Below are 19418 nucleotides of genomic sequence, written 5' to 3' on the forward strand. Positions count from 1 at the left end.
GTCGGGCACCGGAGCAGAAATAAAGGGAGTTTGTTCTTTTCCGTAGGTTTACAAGGTGTTTTAGTTCCTTCCTATTGCACGTTTTGGCCAACTGCATTTTCCTGTAAGCCCATGATGCTCCTCATTTCCCCTCACTTTGCTTCTACACGGAAGTAGTTCAATATTTATATGTTTACCTTCCCTTTGAAAAAACTTACAGCAGTGTGACAAATTCTAAACCCGGGGTGGTTGTTAGTTTACAGTGTGTGACAAAGCCCCTAAATGTGCCAGTGGGGTGAGCGTGCCTCAGAAACACGGCTGCAGAGGAATGAGACTGGTTCCACCAGTCACACGGGATGGGGACGGCTGTCTCCTACCTGCCACACAGCCAGTGCACATGCGCACACCTGTACTCACCGTCGAACAGGGAGACGAGGAGCCCTGGGTATCCAGTTATCCAGGTTATTCTGGCAACGGGGCCAGCATGACTTGGATTATTCAACTGCATAGATCTGGCTACAGGTCAGAAAATAATAAGATGTTTCTTCCAAATAAGAAGGGATTTCTGAGAAAAGGAGAGCAACTCCTCCCAATGCTTTACAGCCCGGGGGCTGAAGGGTGACTTACAGTTTAAAGGATCGATAACTCGCAGGAAGTTGATAGGATCATTCTATTTCCACTTTCTAATATCGGACCTGCCTAGTAAGGGCTGGTTCTCCCCGGCCCCAGCTCACCTGGGCAGCCTGATGAATTCCCCTCCCTGCCGACTTCTGGTCCTGTTCCCCACTGGGGTTGTCAGTCCTCCTACCTCCCAATTCCTTCCTCCTTCTCAAAGAAAATCGGGCCCTCGGGCGTACACTCCTTCACCCTCCCACTGCTCCCACAGCGTCAGACTCACCCACCCTATAAACAACAAGGTCCTGCTGTAGAGCACAGGGAACTATATTCAGTCTTCTGGGATAAACCGTAATGGGAAAGAATATGAAAAAGGATGTATACATGTATAACAGAATCACCCTGTTGTACAGCAGAAATTAACACAACATTGTAAATCAACAATGCTTCAATAAAATAAATTTAAAAACAAACAAACAAACCCTCACCCACCTTCATCTCCTGGCCTCCAGTCTCTAAGCCAGAAATACCCTCTCCTGTGAGGGCCCACACTCTAGGACTTAGGGTACTGAGCTACATGCAGGCCTCAGGGACTTTGCACACACACACTTTTTCAAACGCCACGACATCCAACCTCCCCCTTTCCAGCCTGGCACGTCACCCTCCTCTTTAATACTTGGTAACTAGGGCAGATTCATCACAGCATCTGTGGTTCTCTTTGTTCTACTGCTCTCAGGGTTTTCGCAAAATAGGTGTCAATAAATGCCATCAGCCTCTGAACCAGATCCAGATCCTAACCTCCATCGGCCAAACTAGTCTGTCTTCTTAGCAATCTCCCCTCTGAGCCAGGTTGGAAGGTTTCTCTTTACCCAGTGCCGCGGCAGGGAGGGGCTGGGGAGGAACCAGTGAGGAGCCTCTGCTGCAGTGTCGGGGCCAGAAGTGTCGGGGCCAGAATCCTCACCGATGTTACCAACCAGACAGGCAGACCCTGGCTAGGTAAGAGAAGGCTAAGTGCTCAGGTCTAACCAACCCAGTTCAAGGTCAAATCCCCTTCATACCGCCGCAGAACTACAAGCAAATCACTATTTTATGATTCAGGCTCTGCATTAGGCCTTGGAGAATCTCAGGCTAGTGTTTTGAGGCATTGCCTAATGATGGGGGCTGACTGCAAGGTGAGGGGCACAGGGAACGCGCAACACACATGCGCGCACACAAACTTCTTAATGGGCATTTTCCTGAGACCCTCCCAGCAGTGATCATGGCAGCTCTTAAAGCGAGGTTCCAGACTTTAGGGTGCTAGTGGTGGATTTCTAGGGACTTTCCAAGTATGTTAAAACCAGACAACTGTCTTTTGCTGGTGGGCAGATGGCGATCCTAGAAATCACCCTTTCACACGCACAGGCGCGCGCACACACATGCACACACACGCGTGCACACACGCGCACACACGCTCACGGAAGCCCCGCCAGCCCGCCCCACTGTAGCCCTGGGGTTGGGCTGACTAATTGGAAAGTCCCGCGCTTTCGCGTCTCCACGCCGGAGACAGGTCCGCGCAGGAGGATGCAGCGCCGGGCGCACACGCGTCCACCGCGCCGCCACGGTCCGGGCGAAGGCGCCGGAGGGGGCGGGCGGCGCGCGCACACGGCCGGCCGGGGCCGAGGCCGCAGCGGGGGCGGGGCCGGCAGGGGAGCTGGGCGCCGGGCCTTTCAAGGGGCGGGCGGGGCGGGCCGCGGGGAGCGGGGAACGGTGAGCGGCGGGGACGACCCGGGCGCAGGGGAGGCCCAGGCCCCGCCCCGGCCCCGCCCCGCAGGCCGCGCCCCCTCCCCCGCCCCGCGGCCCCGCCCCTTCTCCGGCCGCCGCTGGGCCGCGGGCGGGACGCCTGGGGCGGCGCGCTGGAGGAAACGCGCCCGCCACAGCCCCGGGAACTACCAGACGCCCGAGTCGGGAACGCGGGACACCGCGTCCCCATTTGCCAGGGGTGCGGGGTTAGAGGCGCAGTCCCGGGCCGTGGCCGTCGTGAGCCGGCCGGGCTTCTCCTCCCGCTCACCCCGCCCGCCGGCCTCCCGGCGCCCGGGGCCCGCGCCGCCAGCCGCCCGGATCCGCCCGCCGCGCCCCCTCCCCGCCCCCCGCGAGCCCCGGCCGGCCGCGAGCTGATGTCGTGAGCTCGCCGCCCGCGGGTTGTGCGCCCGGCCAGGGGCTGCCTGGGAAGTTGGGGCGAGGCGCGCCGGGTATGCGCCATCACCATGTCCCGCCTGGACTCGTGGCTCGGTGAGGTCCAGTGGCTGGGCTTGGTGGCGCTCTTCGTCGTGGCCTTGGGCACTGTGGGCCTGTACCTGGCGCAGTGGGCGCTGGCCAGGGCGCGACCCCGCTCCCCGAGGCGGGCGGCGGAGCCCGGCGAGGGCCAGCGCCCCGAGTCGGATGCGCTGCTCGCCTGGATCCTGGCGCTGAGCAGCTGGAGGAACCAGTGGCAGGCCGCCTGGGTGACCGCCCTGAACGAGGAGGCCAAACGGAAAGCGGTGAGTTTCCGTGAGGGCCGGTCGTGCTGCGGGGTCGGGCGCGGTGATCTCGGGGTGCGGGTTCAGAGCAGAGCTCTTCTTCCCTGGAGGCTCGCCACAGCCCTCGACTGATTCAAGGGGCAGAGCATCCTTGAAAGTTAGGAGAAAGACCCCTGAAGACTGGAGGACCTTTGATGGGGAAGCAAGGCAAAATGATTAGATTTTATTAACCAGACATGAGGTGTGCCAGGCCCTAGGCTCCACTGGAGGGACAGACTGGCTGTTGGAGAGACTTTTCAGGGTGCCCCTTCCCCTTCAGCCTCTTCCTGGCATCCCTTGCCCTTCCTGGCATCCCATGTGGATTCCCATATGCAGTTGGACACTGAACTGCTTTTGCACCTGAATAACTGCGAACCAAATATGCTTCCACGTACAGAGCTGAATTTCGCCCAGCATGTTATTTCCAAAAGGTTTGCATTCCTTGGCGCTTAAAATTAGTGACCGTTGAGGGCTAGCCACTCGCCAGACATGTACTGGGGGCTTCAGGTACCTCTGTCATCTCTGAATCCTCACAACTCCTGCGACAAAGGCGTTGTCAGCCTTTTACAGGTGGGGAAACTGAGGTCTGGAAAGGTTAAGTAATCCGCCCAAGGTCACACAGCCTGTGGGTGGCAGAGCTGGGGTTTGAACCCACCTATCTCCTGCCTCACAGCTCAGGGGCTTATGACTGAACCCGGCTGCCTCTTGCTCCTGTGGTTACGTTCATTGTCTGGTTGATGGCTGGGTGACTTATTTTTGCTTCTAAGACATCTTGGTTTAATGACAAGCTCCTGGCGTCTGCTATGTCTAGGTGTTCCATAGGAGGAATGGGGGCCTGGGGGGTTTGGGGTACCTGCCAGTCTTCGCCTGTCCTGATGGCTCCCAGGTGTACCACATTCCTCCACCTGCTTGGGAACTCAGTGGAGAAGCCTGTGGCGCTTTGCTTTGGAAATAGTGAATGCTGTGTGTCTGGACCATCAACCTTCAAAATATTCCATGGTGGGCCCTCTGTCTGGTCTTTGCGCATGGCCTTGACTTACTCACATAGCCACGGATTTAAAAAACAAAATAGCTTTTGAGTGTGAATGAGCATAAATCCAACCAAAGACCGTGTTCTGAACCCTGGGGGGAAAGAAAAAAATAACCGTAACTTTTGGATGAAAAAAGCCTTCAAGGTCATTTGACTGCCGTCTGCCTCGGTGCCTGGAGTCCGTGCCCCGGCCGCCAGAACTGGGCAGCTCTTCAGGGGAACCACCCCACCTCTTGTGGGAGCCCCTGAAGCCATGTGACCTCACCTATGTGAGCAAACACAGATTTGTTTCCCCACGAAGCTGCTGTCATTGACCCCTGGTTGACCTGGCGTCCTGGGCCTGGGTTCCAGGGCTGAGTACACTGCAGACTGGAGTTGTGAGCGGGTGAAAGTCTTGTCCCAGCTGGATGAGACAGGGGGCATGACGTGGGTCACTGATTCTGCTTCTCAGCCTTTCGTGAGCTGTAACATGCATGTTGGTGTTGGGTGCATGATCTGTAGGGTCCTGGTCACCCCCCTGGGACTCCTGAGAGGGTCCGGCAGAGGCACGAGCCTCCCTCCTGTAAGGCTGGGGCAGTCCTGCTTAAACCATTCTGCCGTGTTCCCTGACATTTCCTGATTGGCTTAGAAACTATGATTGCCTTCGATAGAATGCTTCCAGATTACCCTCGTGCCTGGAGCACTGAGAGAGAAAGGAGAATATCCCTGCTCTGGAATTTGTCTGCAGCCGTCCGGGTAAGGCTGAGAACTGAAGAAAATACCTGAAGGTTTCGGAGGCAAACCTTTCTCCCTACTCACTTGAATCTGTGTGGGGGAGGAGAGAGGGCCCTTGGCTCAGGGGGCGGGGAGAGAGATTTGGCTCCTTTGCACCTTCCGTTCTCTGCTATTCGCCATGCACTGCAGAGTCTTAGACACCAGTTTTTCCAGAACTCCTGCCCGGAAGGGGCAATAATGTACTGGGTTTAAGCTCAAGGCAGCCCTGAGTCTTCTCTGACAGTAGATTGGGTCAGACTGTGGTGTCAGGTGTGTGTGTGTGTGTGTGTGTGTGTGTGTGTGTGTGTGTTTTATGGGAGGAGGTCTGACAGATTGGGTCTGACTGTGGTGTCAGGTGTGTGTGTGTGTGTGTGTGTGTTATGGGGGGAAGGAATTGGTGGTGTCACTTTGCTCTCCCTGGTGCCTGGAAATGTTGCTTGATTTGAATTCAGATGGAACGTTCTGCAGGCTGATAGGATCTGGGGAACTCCTGCCCTGGCCTTGGCATACCTCTCCCCTGTCCTGGGCCATCCCGACTGCGACACTCATGACAGCGTGGGTGAGCAGGCCCTGGTGTTTCGTCAGCGGCTGTCCTGACCTGGCAGCCAGCCCTGCGGAGCCTCCCTCTGCCCTCCCTCCAACACGATTTCCACTAATCCCCGATTAGGGTTGACACTCCAAGCCCGCACTCAGCCCAGCGAGCCACAGCTTAGCGTCCCCCTTCTGCCCCCACCCTGTCCTGTTATCTGTCTGCCCTGGCCCGGGAGGAGACCACTTCTCTGCCTATCGCTGGGGGGTTGGCAGTAACTCAGGCATCTCCAGCATCTTCCGTGCAAGGTGGGATTCTCTCCTGAATGGAGCGACTCCTCCCATTCTGTTTTACCCCAGCTTGTATTTTAGGACTGCAAGGAACCCTAAACCCTTCTCGCAGCACCTCTTCCTTCTCCAAAAGGGGAGACGGAGGCCCATGGGCTAGAGAGACTTGCCAGGGTTGACCTAGACCCTGGGCTGGGGGTTCTTCATGGGCCATCCACATCTGCAGTCACGGTCCCCTATGGACAGCAAACTTGACTTTGAGACCCAAATGTTTCCTTTAGTTGAGGTCCAGCAAGAAAGGATAAAAGGGTGCGATTGTTTAATGCATCATCCCTAACAAAGGGGCTCCTATCTCCTAGGAGCTGAGGGTGGGTCAGTAGCTTGTGGAGTCTCCTTTGGCCCCGGATGACCAGTGACTGTGGCACTGCAGGTTCCCTGTGTCAGAGGGCCCCTGGGATTGCAACCCTCACTCTGAATAATTAGGATGGTGAATTGGAGAGACAGGTGAGGAAACCGTGGCTGCTCTGCCAGCTGGTCGGGCTGATGCCAGGTGTTTGGGGAACACTGGCGAATCGCCTAGAGAGCTTTGGAAAAATACACATGCCTGCTCCCTCCCCCGCTTCAGACTTAGGAAGTTGTTGGGGGCGCAGGGAGCTTACTGTATTTTTCACAAGTTCCCCAAGCTAGCTCCTCGCTAGTGAGAAGCTGCTGGATACACACAGTGTCCGTAAGCCAGCCCCCAGTCAGTCAGTCAGGTCCCCCTCACCCAACAACGTCTCTCCGCTCTGGCATTGCAAACACCTAATTCCAGCTGATCTGATGGCAGTTCGGTCCCAGAGAACGGAAAGATCCCAGAACTGGCTCAGTCACCAGACTGGGAACTAATGTTGTATTATTTAAAGGCAACAGCTGAGGTTTTCCCTTTGGTTCCCCTGCATTTACATGAACATTTACAAAGTGGTTTGGGGTGACAGTCACCCCAGCAATGGTCCACACCTTCGACACCCACCTGGTGGCTCCAGGGTTGCCGTTTCCACAGCAGGTCACCAGCTATGGAAGCCAGTGTGCCCATGGTCCCGTGCCCCCTACCGGTGGGCTGGACAGCGCCTTCCTCCCAGGGCTGATGCTGTTGGGACCACATGCGGAGAGCAGCAATCCGAGAGTGAGGGCCACGTTCTGGACTTGTCCAGAAATGGGCCACTCAAGCAGGCCCAGGCCCCGGGTGGGGAGGGTTAACAGAGCTGTTTGTCTCTTTAGTCTTTTGCCCCAGGATTTTTTTCAGAGGAATGTTCTAAATGCAAATGACCGAGACTGTAGGACAATTTGTGGTCTTTGTGGGAAAAAAAAAAAGATGTCCTGTGAACTTAGAACATGTTATTAATAGCTCTGACTTGTATAGGAGCTGTGACAATTTGAAAAGTAAACAAAGTGACAAGACTTGGGAGTTTCCTTATTCTATAATGAGCTTCCTTCCAGCGCTCCTCACAAAAATTCAAGCTCCTTGACCACCCATGGTGGTCACAGTATAAGTCAGCTGGTAAGAATGGGAAGGCACTCTCTACCTGACCCCCAAACCGGTCTCCTTTCCATTGCTCAAACATTCAGCGTTCTTTCCTGTGTGGGATCTTCCCGCTAAGGCATTTCTTGCGTCTCTAACATTATTTAACCTTTCTGCTTATTTAACTCCTGTCAGTATTTCAGGTCTCAGCACAGGGGTCCCTGACCTTCTCATTTTTTGGAGGATGCTGCGCCACCCTCACCCCAGCAGGACCTTGTGGTCACTGGTGCCCTCATCAGCCCCCGGGATTGTGAGGGAGGCCAGAGCCCTGTCCGTCCAGGCACAGCGCACCCAGTGCCCAGCGCACGGCTGGCTTGGGCCAGGTGGCGATTGGAGCATGAATAACAGCCCCTGTTAGAAACTTGTCGCTGGAGGGGGAAAAACGGTGGAGATGCGCATCACCCCGTCTGGACACAGGCCTCCCTTGCTTGGGAGCTGGCCAAGCCTGGGCCAAACAAGCTGTTTAATGTACTTTGTTTTTCACTTCTAAAGAATCAACATTAAAGGAGGCTCACTGATGACTTTGCAAACTGTCAATAGAAACGAGGAATAGATGCCAGTTCAGGTTGTTCTTTGCATTCACCCATTCTCTCAGCAAGACGGGAATTCAGGGGAAGGAAGAGTGGGTGTACTGTTAGTGTCAACTAAAATGCAGCCAAAGCTAACATCCACTCCTGTCAGCCCCTCCTGGGTTGCTGAGGAGGGAAGGGACCTCTTGAGCCACTCGGAAGAGCTGTGTGACCACTGCTTAGGCTGGAAGGCAGCTCTGGGGCTGTGTGACCTTGGGCAAGCCCTGACCTCTCTGTGCTTCATCTGTGGAAGAGGATAAGTTTGGGTTCAGTCTGGAAAACAGCATCCACTCCGGATGCGATGAGATCTGTGCGAGGCCTTTAGTCAGTAGAGTCAATAAAGATGGGCTGCTTTCTTGTAACATCTTCCTTAAAAAAAAAAAACTAAATTTTTTACTGCTTTTAGATTTAGAGAGAAGTTTCAAAAATAATTCCGTTTCCATACTTTCCTCAGCCAGCCTTACATAACCATAGCACAAGAGCAGAACCAAGAAATTAACATTGGTACAATGTTACTATAATGTAGTATAATGATACTAACATTGTAAAAAATATGAGAAATTAACATTGGTATAATGTTACTATATTTCATAGTACAATGATATTATCATTGTAACCTATAAGAAATTAATATTGGCACAATGTTACTATATTTTATAATAAAATGATATTAACATTGTAACAGTACAAGAAATTAACAAAAGTTTTTAATGAAACTGAAGACCCTACTTTTTTTTCTTTTTTAACATCTTTGTTGGAATATAATTGCTTTACAATGTTGTGTTAGTTTCTGCTATATAACAAAGTGAATCAGCTATATATATACATACATTCCTATATCTCCTCCCTCTTGCGTCTGCTTCCCACCCTCTCTATCCCACCCCTCTAAGTGGTCACAAAGCACCGAGCTGATCTCCCTGTGCAGTGCAACTGCTTCCCAATTGCTATGTATTTTACATTTAGTAGTGTATATATGTCAATGCTACTCTCTCATTTGTCCCAGCTTACCCTTCCCCCTCCCCGTGTCCTCAAGTCCATTCTCTACGTCTGTGTCTTTATTCCTTTCCTGCCCCTAGGTTCATCAGAACCATTTTTTTTTTTTAAGATTCCATATATATGTGTTAGCATATGGTATTTGTTTTTCTCTTTCTGACTTACTTCACTCTGTTTGACAGACTCTAGGTCCATCCACCTCACTACAAATAACTCAATTTCCTTTCTTTTTATGGCTGAGTAATATTCCATTGTATATATGTGCCACATCTTCTTTCTCCATTCCACTGTTGATGGACACTTAGGTTGCTTCCATGTCCTGGCCATTGTAAATAGTGCTGCAATGAAGATTGTGGTACATGACTCTTTGAATTATGGTTTTCTCAGGGTATATGCCCAATAGTGGGATTGCTGGGTCATATGGTAGTTCTGTTTTTAGTTTTTTAAGGCACCTCCATACTGTTCTCCATAGTGGCTGTATCAATTTACATTTCCACCAACAGTGCAAGAGGGTTCCCTTTTTTCCACACCCTCTCCAGCATTTATTGTTTGTAGATTTTTTTATGATGGCCATTCTGAACGTTGTGAGGTGATACCTCACTGTAGTTTTGATTTGCATTTCTCTAATGACTAGTGATGTTTCATGTGTTTGTTGGCAATCTGTATATCTTCTTTGGAGAAATGTCTATTTAGGTCTTCTGCCCATTTTTGGATTGGGTTGTTTGTTTTCTTGATATTGAGCTGCATGAGCTGCTTGTAAACTTTGGAGGTTAATCCTTTGTCAGTTGTTTGGTTTGCAAATATTTTCTCCCATTCTGAGCGTTGTCTTTTCATCTTGTTTATGGTTTTCTTTGCTGTTCAAAAGCTTTTAAGTTTCATTAGGTCCCATTTGTTTATTTTTGTTTTTATTTCCATTTCTCTAGGTGCTGGGTCAAAAAGGATCTTGCTGTGATTTATGTCAAAGAGTGTTCTTCCTATGTTTTCCTCTAAGAGTTGTGTAGTGTCTGGCCTTACGTTTAGGTCTTTAGTTCATTTTGAGTTTATTTTTGTGTATGGTGTTAGGGAGTGTTCTAATTTCATTCTTTTACATGTAGCTGTCCAGTTTTCCCAGCACCACTTATTGATGAGGCTGTCTTTTCTCCATTGTATATTCTTGCCTCCTTTATCAAAAATAAGGTGACCGTATGTGCGTGGCTTTATCTCTGGGCTTTCTATCCTGTTCCATTGATCTATATTTCTGTTTTTGTGCTAGTACCATACTGTCTTGATTACTGTAGCTTTGTAATATAGTCTGAAGTCAGGGAGCCTGATTCCTCCAGCTCTGTTTTTCTTTTTCAAGATTGCTTTGGCTATTTGGGGTCTTTTGTGTTTCCATACAAATTGTGGAATTTTTTGTTCTAGTTCTGTGAAAAATGCCACTGGTAGTTTGATAAGGATTGCATTGATACTACCCAAAGATTGCTTTGGGTAGTATAGTCATTTTCACAATGTTGATTCTTCCAATCCAAGAACATGGTATATCTCTCCATTTGTTTGTATCATTTTTAATTTCTTTCATCAGTGTCTTATAGTTTTCTGCATACAGATCTTTTGTCTCCTTAGGTAGGTTTATTCCTAGGTATTTTATTCTTTTTCTTGCAATGGTAAATGGGAGTGTTTCCTTAATTTCCCTTTCAGATTTTTCGTCATTAGTGTATAGAAATGCAAGAGATTTATGTGCATTAATTTTGTATCCTGCTACTTTACCAAATTCATTGATTAGCACTAGTAGTTTTCTGGTAGCATCTTTAGGATTCTCTATGTATAGTATCATGTCATCTGCAAACAGTGACAGCTTTACTTCTTCTTTTCCGATTTGGATTCCTTTTATTTCTTTTTCTTCTCTGATTGCTGTGGCTAAAACTTCCAAAACTGTGTTGAAGAATAGTGGTGAGAGTGGGCATCCTTGTCTTGTTCCTGATTTTAGAGGAAATGGTTTCTGTTTTTTACCATTGAGAATGATGTTGGCTGTGGGTTTCTCATATATGGCCTATATTATGTTGAGGTAAGTTCCCTCTATGCCTACTTTCTGGAGAGTTTTTAATCATAAATGGGTGTTGAATTTTGTCAAAAGCTTTTTCTGCATCTATTGAGATTATCATATGGTTTTTATCCTTCAGTTTGTTAATATGGTTTATCACATTGATTGATTTGTGTATATTGAAGAATCCTTGCATTCCTGGGATAACCCCCACTTGATCATGTTGTTTGATCCTTTTAATGTGCTGTTGGATTCTGTTTGCTAGTATTTTGTTGAGGATTTTTGCATCTATGTTCATCAGTGATATTGGCCTGTAGTTTTCTTTCTTTGTGACATGTATGTCTGGTTTTGTATCAGGGTGATGGTGGCCTCGTAGAATGAGTTTGGGAGTGTTCCTCTCTCTGCTATATTTTGGAAGAGTTTGAGAAGGATAGGTGTTAGCTCTTCTCTAAATGTTTGATAGAATTCACTTGTGAAGCCATCTGGTCCTGGGCTTTTGTTTGTTGGAAGATTTTTAATCACAGTCTCAATTTCAGTGCTTGTGATTGGTCTGTTTATATTTTCTATTTCTTCCTGGTTCAGTCTTGGAAAACTGTGCTTTTCTAAGAATTTGTCCATTTCTTCCAGGCTGTCCATTTTATTGGCATGTAGTTGCTTGTAGTAATCCCTCATGATCCTTTTGTATTTCTGCAGTGTCAGTTGTTGCTTCTCCTTTTTCATTTCTAATTCTGTTGATTTGAGTCTTCTCCCTTTTTTTCTTGATGAGTCTGGCTAGTGGTTTATCAATTTTGTTTATCTTCTCAAAGAACCAGCTTTCAGTTTTATTGATCTTTGCTATTGTTTCCTTCATTTCTTTTTCATTTATTTCTGATCTGATCTTTATGATTTCTTTCCTTCTGCTAACTTTGGGGTTTTTTTGTTCTTCTTTCTCTAATTGCTTTAGGTGTAAGGTTAGGTTGTTTATTTGAGATGTTTCTTGCTTCTTGAGGTAGGATTTTATTGCTATAAACTTCCCTCTTAGAACTGCTTTTGCTGCATCCCATAGGTTTTGGGTCGTTGTGTTTTCATTGTCATTTGTTTCTAGGTATTTTTTGATTTCCTCTTTGATTTCTTCAGTGATCTCTTGGTTATTTAGCAACATATTGTTTATCCTCCATGTGTTTGTATTTTTTACACTTTTTTTCCTGTAATTGATATCTAGTCTCATAGCATTGTGGTCAGAAAAGATACTTGATATGATTTCAATTTTCTTAAATTTACCAAGGCTTGATTTGTGACCCAAGATATGATCTATCCTGGAGAATGTTCCATGAGCACTTGAGAAGAAAATGTATTCTGTTGTTTTTTGGATGGAATGTCCCATAAATATCAATTAAGTCCATCTTGTTTTTATGTATCATTTAAAACTTGTGTTTCCTTATTTATTTTCATTTTCGATGATCTGTCCATTGGTGAAAGTGGGGTGTTAAAGTCCCTTACTACGTTTGTGTTACTGTCGATTTCCCCTTTTATGGCTGTTAGCAGTTGCCTTGTGTATTGAGGTGCTCCTATGTTGGGTGCATAAATATTTACAATTGTTATATCTTCTTCTTGGATTGATCCCTTGATCATTATGTAGTGTCCTTCTTTGTCTCTTGTAATAGTCTTTATTTTAAAGTCTATTTTGTCTGATATGAGAATTGCTACTCCAGCTTTCTTTTGATTTCCATTTGCATGGAATATCTTTTTCCATCCCCTCACTTTCAGTCTGTATGTGTCCCTAGATCTGAAGAGGGTCTCTTGTAGACAGCATATATCCAGGTCTTGTTTTTGTATCCATTCAGCCAGTCTATGTCTTTTGGTTGGAGCATTTAATCCATTTACATTTAAGGTAATTATCGATGTGTATGTTCCTATTACCATTTTCTTAATTGTTTTGGGTTTGTTATTGTAGATCTTTTCCTTCTCCTGTGTTTCCTGCCTAGGGAAGTTCCTTTAGCATTTGTTGTAAAGCTGGTTTGGTGGTGCTGAATTCTCTTAACTTTTGCTTGTCTGTAAAGATTTTAATTTCTCTGTCGAATCTGAAAGAGATTCTTGCTGGGTAGAGAAATCTTCGTTGTAGAGTCTTCCCTTTCATCACTTTAAATATGTCCTGCAACTCCCTTCTGGCTTGCAGAGTTTCTGCTGAAAGATCAGCTGTTAACCTTATGGGGATTCCCTTGTATGTTATTTGTTGCTTTTCCCCTGCTGCTTTTAATATTTTTTCTTTGTATTTAATTTTTGATAGTTTCATTAGTATGTGTCTTGGCGTGTTTCTCCTTGGATTTATCCTGTATGGGACTTCCTGCGCTTCCTGGACTGGATTGACTATTTCCTTTCCCATGTTATGGAAGTTTTCAACTATAATCTCTTCAAATATTTTCTCAGTCCCTTTCTTTTTCTCTTCTTCTTCTGGGACACCTATAATTCAAATGTTGGTATGATTAATATTGTCCCAGAGGTCTCTGAGACTGTCCTCAATTCTTTTCATTCTTTTTTCTTTATTCTGCTCTGGGGTAGTTATTTCCACTATTTTATCTTCCAGGTCACTTATCCATTCTTCTGCATCAGTTGTTCTGCTATTGATTCCTTCCAGAGAATTTTTAATTTCATTTATTGTGCTGTTCATCATTGTTTGTTTGCTCTTTAGTTCTTTGAGGTCCTTTTTAAACGTTTCTTGTATTTTCTCCAATCTGTTTCCAAGATTTTGGATTATCTTTACTGTCATTACTCTGAATTATTTTTCACGTAGACTGCCTATTTCCTCTTCATTTGTTTGGTCTTGTGGAGTTTTACCTTGCTACTTCATCTGCTGTGTATTTCTCTGTCATCTTATTTTGCTTAATTTACTGTGTTTGGGGTCTCCTTTTCACAGGCTGCAGGTTTGTAGTTCCCGTTGTTTATTGGTAGGTAAGGTTGGTTCAGTGGCTTGTGTAGGCTTCCTGGTGGAGGGGACTGGTGCCTGTGTTCTGGTGGGTGAGGCTGGATCTTGTCTTTCTGGTGGGCAGGGCTGCGGCCGGTGGTGTGTTTTGGGGTGTCTGTGAGCTTAGTATGATTTTAGGCAGCCTCTCTGCTATTGGGTGGTGTTGTGTTCCTGTCTTGCTAGTTGTTTGGCATGGGGCGTCCAGCACTGGAGCTTGCTGGTCATTGGGTGGAGCTGTGTCTTAGTGTTGAGACGGGGATCTCTGGGAGAGCTCTCGCCAATTGATATTACATGGGGCCAGGAGGTCTCTGGTGTTCCAATGTCCTGAACTCGGCTCTCCCACCTCAGAGTCTCAGGCCTGACACCAGACCGGAGCACCAGACCCTGTCAGCCACACGGCTCAGAAGAAAAGGGAGAAAAAAAGAAAGAAGAGTAATAATAAAATAAAATAAAATAATTAAAATGAAAAAATTATTAAAATAAAAAAATTAAAAAGTAATTAAAAAAAAGAAGACAGCAACAAAACCAATAAACAAATCTGCCAATGATAACAAGAGCTAAAAACTATAATAAGATAAACATAAAAATCAGAAACAAGTCAGTCGCAGACAGCAAACCCCAAGTCTACAGTTGCTCAAAAAGTCCACTGCCTCAATTTTGGGTTGATTCGTTGTCTGTTCAGCTATTCCACAGATGCAGGGTACCTCGAGTCGCTTGGGGGGATTTATTCCGCTGCTCCTGAGGCTGCACAGAGAAATTTCCCTTCTGTTCTTTGTTCGCACAGCTCCCAGGGTTCAGTTTTGGATTTGGCTCCACCTCTACATGTAGGTTGCCCTCAGGCATCTGTTCCCGCCCAGACAGGACAGGGTTAAAGCAGTGGCTGATTAGGGGACTCTGGCTCACTCAGGCTGGGGGGGAAGGAGGGGTACGGTAGTTATAATTGGAATGCGGGGCAAGCCTGCAACAGCAGAGGCTGTGGTGACTTTGCAACAGCCTGAATTTCACCGGCTTTCCACCAGTATTCTTTTATTGTTCCAGGGTCCCTTTCAGGTCCTCTATGGCTTGAGTTGTTGCTTTGCGTTTGTCTCCTGCAGGCTGTAACAGTTTCCCTGTATTCCCTTGTTTCTTTGTGACCTTGACAACGCTGAGGAGTATTGATTGTTATTTTGCCAAATATCCCTCAATTTGGTGTTTTCACACAATTGGACTGCAGTTATACAAACCGCAGAAGTGATGCACCCCTTTCAGTGTACTGCATCACGGGGTGCATGATGTCAGTGTGGCTTACCGCTGGGGAGAAGCAGTGGCCTTCATTCCTTGGTTAGGGTGATTTCCGCCAGTTTCTCTTCTTACATCTTATGTCTCCTCTTATCCTTTCCCCCTATAGTTACCACATAACTTCGGGAGATACTTTGAGATTGTACAAATCCTGTCACCCCTCATACTTTCACTCACTGATTTTTGCCATCCATCTGTGTATCTAGTCTGCAGCCATTGACTTCTGTGGAGTTTGCCTAATGATTATTTTCTGTTTCCCTGTCTCCTTCTACATTTATTCATTGGAATTCTACTGCAAGAAAGAGCTGCCACTTCTCCATCTATATATTTAATTGATTATTTACATCAGTATGGACTCATGGGTATTTATTTTATTCCATGGGTTATAATTCAGTACCATCACTATTTATTTTGTTGCTTAAACTGTCCTTGTTTTGGCCATTAGAAGCTCTTTTGTGTTCTTCCACGGAGATATATATATACACACACACACACACACACATAGTTTTTTTCTTTTCTTAGCATTTCCTTGTTTGATGGTTCCACAAGATGTTTGCTCTAAGCTCGTCTTCTGTTTTCCTCTTCTCTGGCCCTGGATTCAGCCACTTTTCTAAGCAGCTCTGCTTCCTTTTCCTGGAGAAGTGTTTAGAAAACAAGGTCTGGGCATCAGGTGTGCTCATTACTGCTGGGGTCTCATTGCTTCTAGACCCTCTTAGTGGACAGACCTAGGAAATGTATATGTGGATGCTGACACATTCATGTGCACACATCTCTCTGTCTGCATCTTCAAAACCACAACTATCCCTATATCCTGGATTCCAGGTCAACGGCACAGAGTTCATTTTCATCTTCCCCTTTCCTTATCTCTAACTTCTTCCTCCAAGAGTGAGGTATCTGGGACTTACTCTCTGTAACATATTTATTTGGTCAATTCTAGTTTACACATAACTTACTTTCTGAATTGCTGACCTGTATCCCCATGAGAAACACATTTACTGACTAGATTCTAGCATTCATGTGCAGCCAGGATACTGTTTTCTTCAGTTTCTCAGGTTAGATCTGTTTCCCTCCCCTTTGCGTGGTTGTGTTCTTTACTTGTAGTGGAGTGAGGTTTGCATTCTATCTGGGTTTCCTCCCGTATCCAGATTTTTCAAAAATCCATCTTTCGCCAGTGATTTGGGATGCAACCTTTGTCACATACTGTTTCCACATGTGTTGGGGTCTACTGTGGACATCCTGTTCCAGCCCTACTAGTCGTCTGTGTGTTCACACTTTGAATTACAGAGGTTCTAGAGTGCGTCTTAATGTCTAGGAGAGCTAGTCTCTTGTTTTTCTTTCTCAGTGTTTTCCTGGCAATTCCTGCCTGTTGCTTTTCCTGTGGACGTAAAATCTTGCTCTAGTCTGAGTGGAGTTGAGTCCGGAACGGGGCTGCCTGCCCACGGACAGGGTGCAGAGATGTGGGAGTTTGTGGCCATGCTGCATGCACGCCAGGCTTCCTGAAACTCAAGGATCAAGCAGAAAGGGAAGGGGAACCTCTGGGTCCTTATTTTAACTTCATAATATATTTCCTTTGCGAGACCGCCCCTTGACATTAACTTCCCTAGCAAAATATTTCCAGGGTTTTCGTTCAGAAGCTGTCATACATAAGAGGGCATAGATGGCACCTCCTGACGGGCAGGGGCAGGAGGTGGCATCGGGGCTGCTTAAGGCAACGTGGCGTCTTCAGGCTGGCGCAGTCCCGGCAGCTGTAACGACTCCCGCGGGGGCTCGGCTCCCTGCCCGGCGCTAGGCTCTGTGCTGGGTGCTGTTCTTCCTGCCACGCAGCTTGGCACACAGCGTGCTGTCATCCCCAAGCCCCTGGTCGGCAGGTCATACAAGCTCTAGCCGTGGAGAATGTCAGCAGAGCAGCCCCCAAAGCATGACTTCATCACGCTTGAGAAGTAGATTTAATTCTTCCCTGTTGATTCTTAGGGGGTGAGATCAATATTGCTAAGACAGGGTGAGGTTAGAAGCATGTCAATGACAATGTTCTGTGCCTTGTAGGTTTACTCTGGATCACTGGGAATTCTTAAGAAACAGCCCCGTGATGACTTCATTCTTGTTCCTCTGCACTGCACTTTCCAGGAGAGCTTTCGTGCCTTTTTGTACCATTTTAATTCCCTACCCTTGATCTGGCCTTGTAGTTGGAACCAGCACATTGCAGCTGAGAGTCTCGGAAATAGATGAGATACGGAGGGAAGTTGTGGGTCTGAATCTCTTTTTTAACCAGTCAATCGGAGCTCACTTGACGATGATGTACTTTCTGGAGCATGTCCGGAAAAGAGTTTAAGAAGAGTTTCGTTCCGGGGTCGTATTGCAGGCATAAGTGTTCAGCTTCTCAAGAGAACTTACTTTTAAAAGGCCAAGACTTGGTTGGCAATCCAAGCCTGATTTGTTCTTTTATGAGACATCAATCTTGTTGCCTTGTGGTCATATTCATTACCTGCACGTCTTGCACTTGGAGATTTTAATTGCAAGAACCAAAATGGACATAGGGTGACAAGCCACAGAGGACTTTTCTGGAAGCTTATGGGGATGCACAGAGCCGAGGACGGGGTTGAACCAGGAGACCCTGGAGGGCAGGAGCCTGGCAGCCCTGGAGGAACCCGATCCTTGGGCATGGCCCCGGCCCAAGGTCATTTCCAGCCAAGGAATCCCAAATTCCAGGGAGAAGCAGCCACAGCTTCCCAGTGCCCCCGCCCGGGTTCCCACTCACGCACCGTTTGGGCAGTGGGAGAGGAGAAGGGGGCCACCCTGAGTAGAGTGCCAGCACCCCCGTGGAGCAGGGCGAGGTGATTCTCTGAAACCGGAGAGCGTGCTTTCCCAGAAGAAGGGCAGCACAGCTCTTGAACCTGCTGTGCTTGGCCAGGTGCTGGGCTTGATCTCCAGACCCACCGTCCACCCCAGGAGCCTGGGCTTCTCCCCTTACACTGTAAACACGAGCTCTCAGAATATCCTTTGCCGACTTTATTGCGACATCTTTGGTTCTGTCCCTGCGTTCCTTACTGATATTGGCCCGTTGCTGCTGTTTAGTTAGAGGCATGGATTGAACCAAAAGAAGTCAGACCACATTTTCTGAGGTCTGCCGAGCTTTGCGGCAAGTACGTCATTGCCTCTAGAAAGCAGCCAGCCCGCCTGGCACTGCACCCGTCTCCTCACCGTGCTTTTCCGTTCCAGGGCCCGCCACTCCTCTGCTTCCAGGAGGACCGGCTGCAGCGGCCCCTGGAGCTGGCCATGGGACAAGTGTCCAGCGTGGCCCAGTCAGCCCAGGAGAAGGTGAGCCGGGCGCCGTCGCCTGCCTTGGGCCTCCCCTCACCGCGGAAGCAGATTTAAAGCGGGGTTGGATAACTGAGTCACGCTGCTGTGCAGCAGAGATTGACACAGCATTGCAGATCCTCAGCTTGAAAAAGAAAGAGAGCTGGGGTGGGGGAATTTCTTCTGTCTTGGAATTATTGAAAATGCCAGACACCTTACATCAAAAAAATAAATACAATCTGATCCATTACCTTGATGACTAGATAAATAAGACATGGCATAGCCACACGACGGAGTATTATTTGGCCTCCTAAAGGAATGCAGTTCTGACACGTGCTCCCACGTGGATGAGCCTCGAAGACACTCCACTAAGTGAGAGAAGCCAGACATGAAAGGACACATAAGGTGCCATTTATATGAAATATTCAGAATAGATAAATCAGTAGAGGCAGAAAGTAGATGAGTGGTGTCCAGGGGCTGGGGCCGGGTAATGCTTGAGGGGACGTGAACAGGGACTGCTTCGGTGAACAGGACAGGGTTTCGGGGGGGGTGACGAAAATGTTCTAGACTGGTGATGTTTGTACAACGCTGTGAAATATATTTAAAAACCATTTAATTGTATAGTTTAAATGGGTGAATTATATCTAAATTTATACATATAGTTATATAAATAATATGTGAGTAATTTCCGTAACACGATATATAGATTTGAGTCATTTAGATATCACGTAGAGTTTATTTTATAGTTGCTAACAGCTCACATGCTGAAGTTACTTATTAGACTGGTCGAATACCATAAATAACTGTAAGTTCTTTTTTTTTTTTTTTTTTTTTTTTAAACAAAAAGCATCTGTAGAAGTGCTGAGGAACTCTTAGGTACAAGGCTTACCCTTGTATCTCTCTCTATTTTATTACCAAATTAAATGCATATCAATTAGCAGACAGCAAGGAGGGGACACCTGGGTGGCCCCGGGCCCAGAAGGAGCTCACATCCAGCCCCCTGGAACCCCACCTCTTGTGTATCTCCTCCCTGGCTCA

At 47.3% G+C, this 19418-nt stretch overlaps 1 protein-coding gene across 9 annotated transcripts in view; it reads left to right on the forward strand.

The window, feature by feature from the left end:
* Positions 1-2369: 2369 nt before the first annotated feature.
* Positions 2370-19418, forward strand: part of C2CD2 (C2 calcium dependent domain containing 2) — a 61231-nt gene continuing 44182 nt past the window's right edge. For 5 of the 9 annotated variants that reach the window (XR_014244770.1, XM_082392413.1, XM_082392412.1 and 2 more), the window contains exons 1-2: positions 2371-3110; positions 18303-18401. Coding sequence is in view for 8 of the 9 variants with exons in the window: in XM_082392413.1 (XP_082248539.1) it covers positions 2838-3110; positions 18303-18401 (372 nt within the window). In the remaining variant the exon portion in view is untranslated. Of the gene's footprint in view, positions 3111-17345; positions 18227-18302; positions 18402-19418 lie in introns of those variants that run through there. The other 4 variants (XM_082392410.1, XM_082392408.1, XM_082392415.1 and 1 more) reach the window with 4 other exon arrangements.

This window comes from Balaenoptera borealis (assembly GCF_965194805.1).
Source record: "Balaenoptera borealis genome assembly, chromosome: 5".
Classification (NCBI taxonomy): Eukaryota; Metazoa; Chordata; class Mammalia; order Artiodactyla; family Balaenopteridae; genus Balaenoptera; species Balaenoptera borealis.